Source organism: Coregonus lavaretus (genome assembly GCF_964263955.1).
Source record: "Coregonus lavaretus genome assembly, chromosome: 9".
In the NCBI taxonomy this organism is placed as follows: Eukaryota; Metazoa; Chordata; class Actinopteri; order Salmoniformes; family Salmonidae; genus Coregonus; species Coregonus lavaretus.
Window position 1 is genome coordinate 23,755,539 of NC_139996.1, and position 12,471 is coordinate 23,768,009.

General features: G+C 45.0%; 1 protein-coding gene across 2 annotated transcripts in view; it reads left to right on the plus strand.

The window, feature by feature from the left end:
* Positions 1–2,044: 2,044 nt before the first annotated feature.
* ldlrad3 (low density lipoprotein receptor class A domain containing 3) overlaps positions 2,045–12,471 on the plus strand; it is a 138,730-nt gene continuing 128,303 nt past the window's right edge. For both annotated transcript variants that reach the window (XM_084168550.1, XM_084168551.1), the window contains exon 1: positions 2,045–2,309. In XM_084168550.1, coding sequence (XP_084024676.1) covers positions 2,255–2,309 — 55 coding nt within the window. In that variant the 5' untranslated portion in view covers positions 2,045–2,254. The remainder of the gene's footprint in view (positions 2,310–12,471) is intronic.

Sequence of the window (12,471 nt, forward strand, 5' to 3'; positions counted from 1 at the left end):
GTACAATAGAGAAATCATGCACAAAGTAGCCTACACAATCGCAAAGCACGTGAACTATAGGCTATTCACATGCGCGCCGCACACATAGCTTAGTTTCAGCGGAATATAATCTGCAGGCAGCAAGAGTGTGCAGCTCTCAACCGGTTTTGGCATGGAGAAATTCACATAAGAATGACGTTGGTAGCTGGTAGGGTAAGAAAGACGTTACAACGTATGCTAAATGCTAACTAATGCAATAATGGGTATGCAAACCAGGTATTGAAAAGGTTTAGTCCGAAGTGTTGGTTAGTAGGCTATATGTGATGGGCAATTGTCATCATTACATTTTACATTTTAGTCATTTAGCAGACGCTCTTATCCAGAGCAACTTACAGTTAGTGAGTGCATACATTTTTTCATACTGGCCCCCCGTGGGAAATGAACCCACAACCCTGGCGTTGCAAGCACCATGCTCTACCAACTGAGCTACACAGGGGGCTATATCATGAGCTATTTGCATCAGGGGCGTAGACATGGATGGGCCTGGGTGGACAGATGCCCACCCACTGGGGAGCCAGGCCCTGACAGGCCCACCCAATCAGATTGATGAGGTTTAAGCATTGTTGTGGACTTAGACCATCATTTTTTTGTATTTTTTTGTTCTATTTAAAAAAGTGTGATATTGAGAGTGAAAATCTTTTTTTTTTTAAACATAGGAAAACATTGGATTTTTCACACAGGGTGCCTTCCCTTCGCTGGGTGGGCCATTTGGGAACTTTTTGGCAAAATTAGAGTATACGCACTTCTCCAGGCACCACTACACCACTGCATAGGGCCGATGGAAAGACAGCAATCACACACAGCATGATGTTAAAGGTTAAGCAGTCCATAAACTCTGAGATAATAATCCCAATCATAAGAATACAAAAACACAACCATTGAGCATTTCCCAATTTAAATGTACAACTATTACTTCCCATTGCAAAAAACATTTCACGTTTAACACACAAAGTAACCGGTGACCTAAAGTTTAAAGTGGAACTGACAGCGTTTTAACTACTTTGCATATTTGAAACAAACAGACAATCATAATATCAGTAAAAAATATCAAATTCCCAGTTTATGCTACAATACAAACTTTAAACAAGGTTTTAAAAATAGGTGCTATTTGACTCAACGTTCAGTTAGGTACACTAATTGTGTACTTCATTCTGCACTGTTGCAGAATAGATGATGCAGTTCAATGCATGATTAATATAAATCACCAATACATTTCTTGTTAGTCCAAAAACATATTACTATCAGGTTGTAAATATCAGCTGGCCAGGTACATTGTTTGCTGCCTCCATTCGGGATACACTGTTTCAGTTTCAATTACAAAATATTCTGGACAAAAACAGACCAATGTAACTAAGGCTGGGAATGTTAATACAATCAAACTAGCAAGGGCAATGATCACAAGTCAGTCATAACATGGCTAATAGGCTAGCCTATCTATTTATGTAGCAAGCTAAAAACACGGAGCCTAAAGTTAGCTAGATAGCTGCTAGGAGGATGTCATGTCATGCCATTGGAGGAGTGACTGACTTTTTCCCCTCATATCGTTTTTCGGTGGCTATACACAGCTAGAGATGCAGGTGTCATTTGGTTAGCTTGCAAGAACTTGAACGACTTTTATACAGTTAGTATATCTCTTGCGTTCGCAAATTCACTCTAGCTAATTAATTCGATTTTTTTGGTTGTGAGCAAACAAGGACCTGTAGCCTATTCAAACTGCTCACTGAGTACACTCCTCCAACATGTATTTTCCCAGGTATGTAAAGTCAACAGAGATTTCCTCTCACAAGCCAATAAAGTACTTATAAAGGAGGAATAACTAATGGCTGAATAGAATAGGATGTGCGAAACTTTTCAAATAAACATTGGCCTGGCTATATCACACGTTCTGTGATAAATTAATGTGAGTGGCTGCCTTCGATGCACATGGCCCTACTCCCAACCGACCTCTAGTCTTCAAGTCTCCGCCTCTCTCCCACAGCCCTAAACCGATCCCCAATCACTCCAACTCCCCTGCCATCCCCCTCCCTTTATTCCCGACGTTTGTCCCAGCGATAATCCACCTCTTCACGCAAGCGATTTTCGAACTTTGGCCCGAAGAGAAAAAAAAGGATAAAACAACCCGAAAAGTGAAGATAGAAGCGAACCGGATAAGTTTTACATTGCCCCGATTGTTGGCCACGGCGGGGTGGATAAAAGCAGGCTGAAACAAGACCATATGATGTGGATCTGGTACCTCTTGCTTGGTTCGGGGACAGGCTCCAGCTTGGTTGGTAAGTTTCAAAACTACGTAGCATTCAGTGTTCAAGCTTTCTCTTCTGTCGGCGCTTCAAACAGTGCCGCTGTGACTGCTCTGGAAGAGAAAAAATAACATGCTTGGTTTCGCAACAAGTGTAACAATTACGATGTAGCCTCTTCGTTACTTTTGTGTCCACAATACCGTTGTTATCACAACCTTACAATGTAACCACCGCTACCTTCAAACAGAGTTGGGGAAAAGTATGTGCACCATCATAAGCTGCGATGTCGATTTAGTTTAGATACTGTAATTCCATAGTTTTGCTTTTGCAAACCCAGGTTATTTTATTGAGGTGTGTAGGCTGTTTCCCAGGACATGGCACTGCATGTGTGTTAATTTCGGAAAACGTTTGGCAACGTTGTGTAGGGTTATTGCCTTCAATATGTTTGTGAGTAAGTAGCCTAGGCTATGTGAAGTGTTATTAGAGGCGAAGTAGAGGGAGAGGACGTGGTCCAGTTATGACCAGAGGTTGTTGACAGGGCAGCGTTGACAAGTCAATCTGTGCCCCTCCCCCGCCATGGCAGCTAGGGGCCTGAGTAGATTAATGGTAGTCTAGCCTCTTCTGCCTCAATTTATCATTAAAAATAACAAGTTTAAATGTCTTGAGTCAGTAAGTATTCAACCCCTTTGTTATGGCAAGCCTAAATAATTCAGGAGTACAAATTTGCTTAACAAGTCACATAATAAATTGCATAGACTCACTCTGTGTGCAATAATAGTTTTTAACATGATTTTTTGATTGACTAACTCATCTCTGTACCTCACACATACAACTATCTGTAAGGTCCCTCAGTTGAGCAGTGAATTTCAAACACAGATTCAACCACAGACCAGGGAGGTTTTCCAATGCCTCGCAAAGAATGGCACCTATTGGTAGATGGGTACAAATAAAAAAAGTAGACATTGAATATTTCTTTGAGCATGGTGAAGTTATTAATTACACTTTGGATGGTGTATCAATACACCCAGTCACTACAAAGATACAGGCGTCCTTCCTAACCCAGTTGCCGGAGAAGCAGGAAACCGCTCAGGCATTTCACCATGAGGCCAATGGTGACTTTAAAACAGTTACAGAGTTTAATGGCTTTGATAGGAGATAACTGAGGATGGATCAACAACATTGTAGTTACTAACCTAATTGACAGAGTGTAAAGAAGGAAGCTTGTGTAGAATAAAAAATATTCCAAAACATGCATCCTGTTTGCAATAAGGCACTGAAGTAATACTGCAAAAATCGTGGCAAAGCAATTCACGTTTTGTCCTGAATACAAAGTGTTATGTTTGGGGCAAATCTAATACAACACATTACTGAGTACCACTCTTCATATTTTCAAGCATAGTGGTGGCTGCATCATGTTATGGGTATGCTTGTAATTGTTAAGGACTGGGGAGTTTTTCAGGATAAAAACAACAACAACTGAATGGAGCTAAGCACAAGCAGTATCCTATAGGAAAACCTGGTTCAGTCTGCTTTCCAACAGACGCTGGGAGATGTAATTCAGCATTCAGCAGGACAAAAACCTAAAAGACAAGGCCAAATCTACACTGGAATTGCTTACCAAGAAGACGGTGAATGTTCCTGAGTGGCCGAGTTACAGTTTTGACTTAAATCTACTTGAAACTCTATGGCAAGACCTGAAAATGTTTGTCTAGCAATGGTCAACAATCGATTTGACAGAGCTTGAAGAATTTTGAAAAGAATAATGGGCAAATGTTGCACAATCCAGGTGTGGAAAGCTCTTAGACTTACCCATAAAGACTCTCAGCTGTAATCGCTGCCAAAGGTGCTTCTACAAAGTATTGACTCGGGTGTGAATACTTAAGTAAATTAGATATTTCTGTATTATATTTTCTATAAATTTGTAAACATTTCAAAATTTTATGTTTTAACTTTTTTCATTATGGGGTATTATGTGTAGATCGGTGAGAAAAAACAAATAATTTAATCCATTTTGAATTCAAGCTGTAAACCAATAAAATGTGGAGTAAGTCAAGGGGTATGAATACTTTCTAAAGCCACTTTATGACACAGGCATTAAACATGTTAAAGTTATTAACGTTAGTGCCTGAGATTGTAGTGAATTTAGAGAGGGCCGTCAAACTTTAGGCCTCCACTAAGTCACCAACCGGCTTTGGTCTGACTGATCAAGGTCACCCAGTCCTAACTCCACACAGACACACACACACACCAAGCAAATTAAACCTGCATATATTGTAAATCTATCTTTCCAAAATGGACCCCCTGTCTGTCTGTCTGTCTGTTTGTAATCTCCCTCCCCCTGTGACTGTGTTCTCTGGCACCCTGTCTGTGTTCTGTCGGCTTGGATAGTAAAGTATTGTTGTTATAATGAACCATATCAATCACAATATAACTGGTTAGAATTACTGTATGTGAAGTGACAGAATGGCCAATATAGCTTTTATTAGTAATCTGTGAGCAGTATGGAATAATGGTGTTCCCCATGTCTCGCTTGTCAATATAAATGTATGATCAGGGGATATTGTTAGCATACCACATCTGTCAAACCTTATTGTCTTGCTGATGCCTCATGGCCTGATACTGCACTCTCAACCTGACAAACACACTAACACCAGCTATCACTTCTCTCTATAAGACGGTAGATACTATTTAGTACTGTATGACTATCCCCTATATTTGCATTCCTCACTTCTTATTGTATTTACTACTGTAAAGCAGCGAGCTGAAGATATATCATCAGCAATGGCAATGTGAGCAAGCTGACAGGAACATGCTCCGATATCTCCTTAATCAAGATTAATGTGTTCCATTACAGTTCCAGTAGTACCTCACACCACAGGAGACAGGTGGTCCGATGTTTTCATACATAAGCACCGTCGGATGGCACAGTAATTTCTCACCTGGTGATACTCAGTCAAGGAGCAGAACCATGTTGTGTATTGTTTTGGTTGATATTTTGCTCCTGGGATTTCCTGTTGTCAGGGGAAGGGTGGTTAGTGGCTAGCCCTTGTGTGTGTGTGTGTGTGTGTGTGTGTGTGAGTGAGAGAGGTATAGAGGTTTGAAATAATTTCACTATTCGAATAGTATCATGAATTTTTGTCGGGTATCCGGAAATTCGAAAAACGTGGCAGCCACAGTGTTATTTATCATCCCATATAACAGTGCCTCTCTTGACTGGAGTAGCCAAGAGAAGCTAGCTATCTAGCGAGCTAAGCTTGCCAGCTAAAGCTAACCAGGATAATTGAGGCTACATGCTGCGCTTTCTCCCCAACCCCATTCAGATGAAACAACAGCCTACCTGTTGGTTTCTCTTTGTAGCCTACTTGTTCTCATTTCACTAACTTTGAAGAACCTCTTTGCTGCTTTGATTGGCCAACATAAACAACAAGCTACACAGGTGAAGGCTATCGGTCGGCTACGGGTCTTTTTATGGTAAAGACTACATTGAATAATTAATCATTTTAATTGTCATGGTATGTCACATGGATATTGTAATTGAAATTAGAAAAATACATTTTAGTGTTAAAATAGGCAGTTTTTTGGGGGGTTCCAAAAATGTATGCTCACACAAGTATTTGAAAACTAATGTCAGTTCGAATATTCTAATAACTGTGCACATCTCTAGTGTGTCCCAGTCTGCGTGTCAGGCAAATGTCTGTGACTGTATGTCTTTCTGTACAGTATGTGCATACCGTGCATGCATGTGTGTGTGTGTATGCCTGTGTGTGTGTTTTTACGTCATCTGATAGGCTTCCAATCATAGTCCTATTATGTCCCTTGGATTAGGCCTGCCTTGTGTTTGAGAGAGGTGGTTCCAGTTCCTAGAGTTGTTAAACAAAGCCACATGACAGGAGTCACGTTTCCCCAGCACCACACTCTAAACCAAATACCAGTTCTGTGATTTGAACCTGTATGCCTGTTAAAGACCTGCGCTGGACCAGAGTACTACAGACAGAATTTAGTCGTTGCAGGAGATCTGGGATTTTTTTTCTGCACTGCGCAGACAAATCCTCTATCGGCAATCAAATCAAAACACATTTTATTTGTCACATGCGGCGAATACAACAGGTGTAGACCTTACCGTGAAATGCTTACTTACAATCCCTTAACCAACAATGCAGTTCAAGAAATAGTTAAACTTAATTTTATTTTGTAAATATTTTAATTTTTAAAATAAATAAAGTAACACAAAATAATAATAACGAGGCTATATACAGGGGGTACCGGTACCGAATCAATGTGCGGGGGTACAGGTTAGTCGAGGTAATTTGTACATGTAGGTAGGGGCATGGGCGGTGTGTTCAATAGGGCGATATGGGCGACGCACTGCCAAACGGGAAAAGGAAGGGATTTTTTTTCTAATCAATTATATCATGGCAACAGTAGTTCAGTGTTCACGTCTGATCTGCCAGCCACTAAATGTCCAATCAGGCTAAAGTCGTGCTTCAAATGTCCCCGCCCGTTTTGGGGCGATTTCAGTCAGGTTGAAAATCGCCCAGAAGTCTCTCATAGCCTCTAATGTAAAATATTTTTTTTTCAAATTTCTGAGCTTTCAATACATTCTCTATGGGTGTCTGAGGGCTTGCACTTACGCGCTTTCGTCATACGTAACGTAACGTAACCATGAACGGCAGACAGCAACGCTTGGACAGCGACTGGTGTAACCGACATGCACCATCTTTCAGAAAAGATTAAGAAAAATGAGCTGTCAAAGACCCACATTGATAGCTGTTTGAGATTGTCTGCTTTGGTGAGAGTGAATATTGCCACTCAACTGGATGAGGGATACAGGCTAGCTGTCCGCCGCCACAACGATGAGGTTAGCAACAGCAGAGTCGTGAACACTGTCTACGAGAATCGAGACGACCTCATAGAATGTTTTGAAGCCATCCGGACGGGTTCATTGGGTTCATTTGACCAGCCCACCGTACCAGAAGCTACAGAATAAGGACATCGATGCTGTCTTTATCAAACGTGCCCTCGACAGCTTCGCAAGCAGTGTGCAGGCCATAAGGTAAGATAAAGATTAAACAATATCATTCGATCTTTCTCAAAGCAGAGCTTTATTTGAAAATGTATGCATGAAAGGAGACTGCATTTGTGTTTGAAATTACATTATTGTCATTATATATGGCCAGTGGTGTAATCTATCTTATTTTATATACTATGTGTACTGTACAGTGGTGCTCATAAGTGTATGAACACATTCTAAAGCTGACTAAAAAGAGGAATAAAAAAATAAAAAAATCTGTTCATGTTCATTTTTACAAATCTATACAATTGGCCAGAATATGGTTGTTCATATTTACAAATCTATACAATTGGCCAGAATATGGTTGTTCATTTTTACAAAGCCATACATATTGTTTATGCAGTGTTGAGGAATGTGAAAGAACACCCTTGATTATTTTTACTGTGATAACTTATTTTGCTTTTGTAAGCCAACACTTTTGAGATCAGTCAATAAATGCTTCTGGTATTGACTTATATGCTGCCCCTGTCTTCATGTTGTTGATGGACATATCTTTTTAAAAATGTGTGTAGGTCACCTAAATCATCAGAAAAATTGCCCCTCCTGAGAATTTTTTCAGGAGCCGCCACTGGGTAGGGGTAAAGTGACTATGCATAGATAATAAACAGTGAATAGCAGCAGTGTAAAAGTAAAGGGAGGGAGGGGGGTGTCAATGTAAATAGTCCGGGTGGCCATTTGATTAATTGTTCAGCAGTCTTATGGCTTGGGGGTAGAAGCTGTTAAGGACCCTTTTGGTCCTAGATTTGGTGATCCGGTACCGCTTGCCGTGCGGTAGCAGAGAGAACAGTCTGACTTGGGTGACTGGAGTCTTTGACCATTTTGGGCCTTCCTCTGACACCGCCTAGTATATATGTCCTGGATGGCAGGAAGCTTGGCACCAGTGATGTACTGGGCCATACGCACTACCCTCTGTAGCGCCTTACGGTCAGATGCCGAGCAGTTGCCACAACAGGTGGTAATGCAACCGGTCAGGATGCTCTCGATGTTGCAGCTGTATAACCAGTCTGTGCTAGCAAAACAGTCCTGTAGCGTAGCATCCGCGTCATCTGACCACTTCCGTATTGAGCGAGTCACTGGTACTTCCTGCTTTAGTTTTTGCTTGTAAGCAGGAATCAGGAGGATAGAATTATGGTCAGATTTGCGAAATGGTGGGTGAGGGAGAGCTTTGTATGCTTCTCTGTGTTTTGAGTAAAGGTGGTCTAGAGTTTCTTTCCCCCTCTGGTTGCACATGTGACATGCTAGTAGAAATGAGGTAAAACTGATGTAATTTTGCCTGCTTTAAAGTCCCCGGCCACTAGGAGTGCCACTTCTGGATGAGCATTTTCTTGTTTGCTTATGGCCTTATACAGCTCGTTGAGTGCGGTCTTAGTGCCAGCATCGGTTTTTGGTTGTAAATAGACGGCAACGAATAATCTAGATGAGAACTCTCTTGGTAGATAGTGTGGTCTACAGCTTATCATGAGGTACTCTACCTCAAACGAGCAATACCTCGAGACTTCTTTAATATTAGACATCGCGCATCAGCTGTAGTCTTACCAGACGTAGCTGCTCTGTCCTGCCGATGCATGGAAAACCCAGCCAGCTCTATATTATCCGTGTCGTCGTTCAACCACGACTCGGTGAAACACAAGATATTACCGTTTTTAATGTCCCGTTGGTAGGATAGTCTTAATCGTAGATCATCCATTTTATTTTCCAATGATTGCACGTTGGCCAATAGCATGGATGGTAGTGGAGGTTTACTCACTCGCCTACGAATTCTCAGAAGGCAGCCTGTCACGATCGTCGTAGGGAATAGACCAAGGCGCAGCGTGATGAACGAACATGTTTAACTTTATTATCTTTAGTGATAATAGATAACAATAAACAAAACAAGAAACGACTCGTGAAGTCCACGGTAACAATGACCAACACGGAACAAGAACCCACAAACACAAAGGGAAAACAGACAGTTTAAATATGGCTCCCAATCAGAGACAACCAACGACAGCTGACACTCGTTGCCTCTGATTGGGAGTCACTCTGGCCAACATAGAAATAAACACAACAGAAAGAACACACCCTGGCTCAACATATAGAGTCCCAGAGCCAGGGTGTGACAGTACCCCCCCCTAAAGGCGCGGACTGCGACCGCGCCTCAACTTGAACAAAACAGGGGAGGGCTGGGTGGGCATACCTCCTCGGCGGCGGTTCTGGCTCCGGCCTTGCCCACCACCCTCCAATAAACCCCCCATAGCGCCCCTGGTCCAGTCTGGCCCCGCTGGCTGGAGCTGAACTGGACTTAGCAGGAGCGGTTAGCTTCAGCTCCGTAGTGGAGCAGTTGACCGGTACCTTACCAGGCACCGGTGACCCAGGCACGGGTTGTGCTGGACTGACGACGCGCACCCCTGGCTTGGTGCGTGGAGGAGGAACGGGCCTTACCAGGCTGACGACGCGCACCCCTGGCCTGGTGCGTGGAGGAGGAACGGGCCTTACCAGGCTGACGACTCGCACCCCTGGCTTGGTGCGTGGAGGAGGAACGGGCCTTACCAGGCTGACGACTCGCACCCCTGGCTTGGTGCGTGGAGGAGGGACGGGCCTTACCAGGCTGACGACTCGCACCCCTGGCTTGGTGCGTGGAGGAGGAACGGGCCTTACCAGGCTGACATCTCGCACCCCTGGCTTAGTGCGAGTGGCAGGAACAGGCCGGGCCGGGCTGGCGACGCGCACCGTAGACTTGGTGCGAGTGGCAGGAACAGGCCGGGCCAGGCTGGCGACGCGCACCGTATACTTGGTGCGAGTGGCAGGAACAGGCCGGGCCGGGCTGGCGACGCGCACCGTAGACTTGGTGCGAGTGGCAGGAACAGGCCGGGCCGGGCTGGCGACGCGCACCGTAGACTTGGTGCGAGTGGCAGGAACAGGCCGGGCCGGGCTGGCGACGCGCACCGTATACTTGGTGCGAGTGGCAGGAACAGGCCGGGCCGGGCTGGCGACGCGCACCGTAGACTTGGTGCGAGTGGCAGGAACAGGCCGGGCCGGGCTGGCGACGCGCACCGTATACTTGGTGCGAGTGGCAGGAACAGGCCGGGCCGGGCTGGCGACGCGCACCGTAGACTTGGTGCGAGTGGCAGGAACAGGCCGGGCCGGGCTGGCGACGCACACCGTATGCTTGGTGCGTGGAGCAGGGACAGGCCGGACTGGGCTGGCGACACACACCGTAGGCTTGGTGCGTGGAGCAGGAACAGGCCGGACTGGGCTGACGACGCACCCCGTAGGCTTGGTGCGTGGAGCAGGGACAGGCCGGACTGGGCTGGCGACGCACACCGTAGGCTTGGTGCGTGGAGCAGGAACAGGCCGGACTGGGCTGACGACGCACCCCGTAGGCTTGGTGCGTGGAGCAGGGACAGGCCGGACCGGGCTGGCGACGCATACCGTAGGCTTGGTGCGAGGAGCAGGAACAGGCCGGACCGGGCTGGCGACGTGCACCGTACACTTGGTGCGAGGGGCCGGAACAGGCCGGACCGTACTGGGGACACACACCACTGGCTCTACCTCGGGATCTGGAACGGGCCGGACCGGACTGGTAACACACCCCAGTACCTCTCGCCGTGCCTCTACACCTTCCTTCCCTGCTTTGACCAGTGGCCCCCGTAACCTGGTGGCCTTCTGAATCCGCCCCTTTTCTGCCTCCGTCAGCCCCGTCGTCCATGCCGTGTGCCCCCCCCTAAAAATGTTCTGGGGTTGCCTCTCGCCTGTCCGACGTTGACACTGCTGACGCCGCTGCTCCTCTTTCGCCAGGGCCTTTCCCGGCGCTTCCTCCCATGTCCAGTCCAAGTTCTGCCCCGGGACACGCTGCTTGGTCCTTACTTGGTGGGTTCTTCTGTCACGATCGTCGTAGGGAATAGACCAAGGCGCAGCGTGATGAACGAACATGTTTAACTTTATTATCTTTAGTGATAATAGATAACAATAAACAAAACAAGAAACGACTCGTGAAGTCCACGGTAACAATGACCAACACGGAACAAGAACCCACAAACACAAAGGGAAAACAGACAGTTTAAATATGGCTCCCAATCAGAGACAACCAACGACAGCTGACACTCGTTGCCTCTGATTGGGAGTCACTCTGGCCAACATAGAAATAAACACAACAGAAAGAACACACCCTGGCTCAACATATAGAGTCCCAGAGCCAGGGTGTGACACAGCCCGACCTCCACCCCCTTTTTCTCCGTCTTTTCTTCACACAAATGACGGGGATTTGGGCCTGCTTTCGAGAAAGCAGTATATCGTTCACGTCGGACTCATTATAGAAAAAATCCTCGTCCAGTTCGAGGTGAATAATCGCTGTCCTGATGACCAGAAGCTCTTCTTGGTCATAAGAGACGGTAGCAGCAACATTATGTACAAAATAAGGTACAAACAACGGCAGCCATCCCCTCCGGCCTATTACTCATAAGATTTAAAAAATAAAAATCATTGAACTCCTGAATAAAATTCTACATGCAGTGGGATGCATCAGACCAAATGTTTGCTATTCATTCTGTATCATTTTTGATTCATTTCGATGGGATCAATAAATGGTTGATGTGATTCTGTTTGTCTCTACCTGAGATGTAGCATCTCCTTCCATCCAACCTGAGCTCTGCTGTGTGATCTATTAATCATGCTGCTTCATGTTTCATCGAGCTGAGAGATCTGGAGATGAAAAAATGGATCGGAGCAGAAACAGGAGAGGAAAGCAACGTGGAGAGGTTTAAAAAAAAAATGTCCAGAGAACTCATTAGAAATTGATTGCTAATCGATCTAAAGTACTATGCTATTCCATGAAAGGCTTAGTTCTCTGATCATTGTCTTCTATTGATCATATTTACTTCCCTGGAGCCAAGATCAAACCCTAGGCTGGTTGAGTGGGTTTTATTAATTGATAGCTTAGAATATTTTCTGACATACTTTGAGGTTCAAAGACATTGTACCGATAACTTCGGTGGGCCAAAGTTTGTAGCCCTGGTGAAATATTTGAATAATGGCTATTCACCATGGGTCTGGCCTAGAATATGCTGTATGCTCTTCCCCTTGGAGTTGATCATATTGATGCAGTCACTTCTACTCTTCATCGTAATGGCGTCTCACAAATTCAAC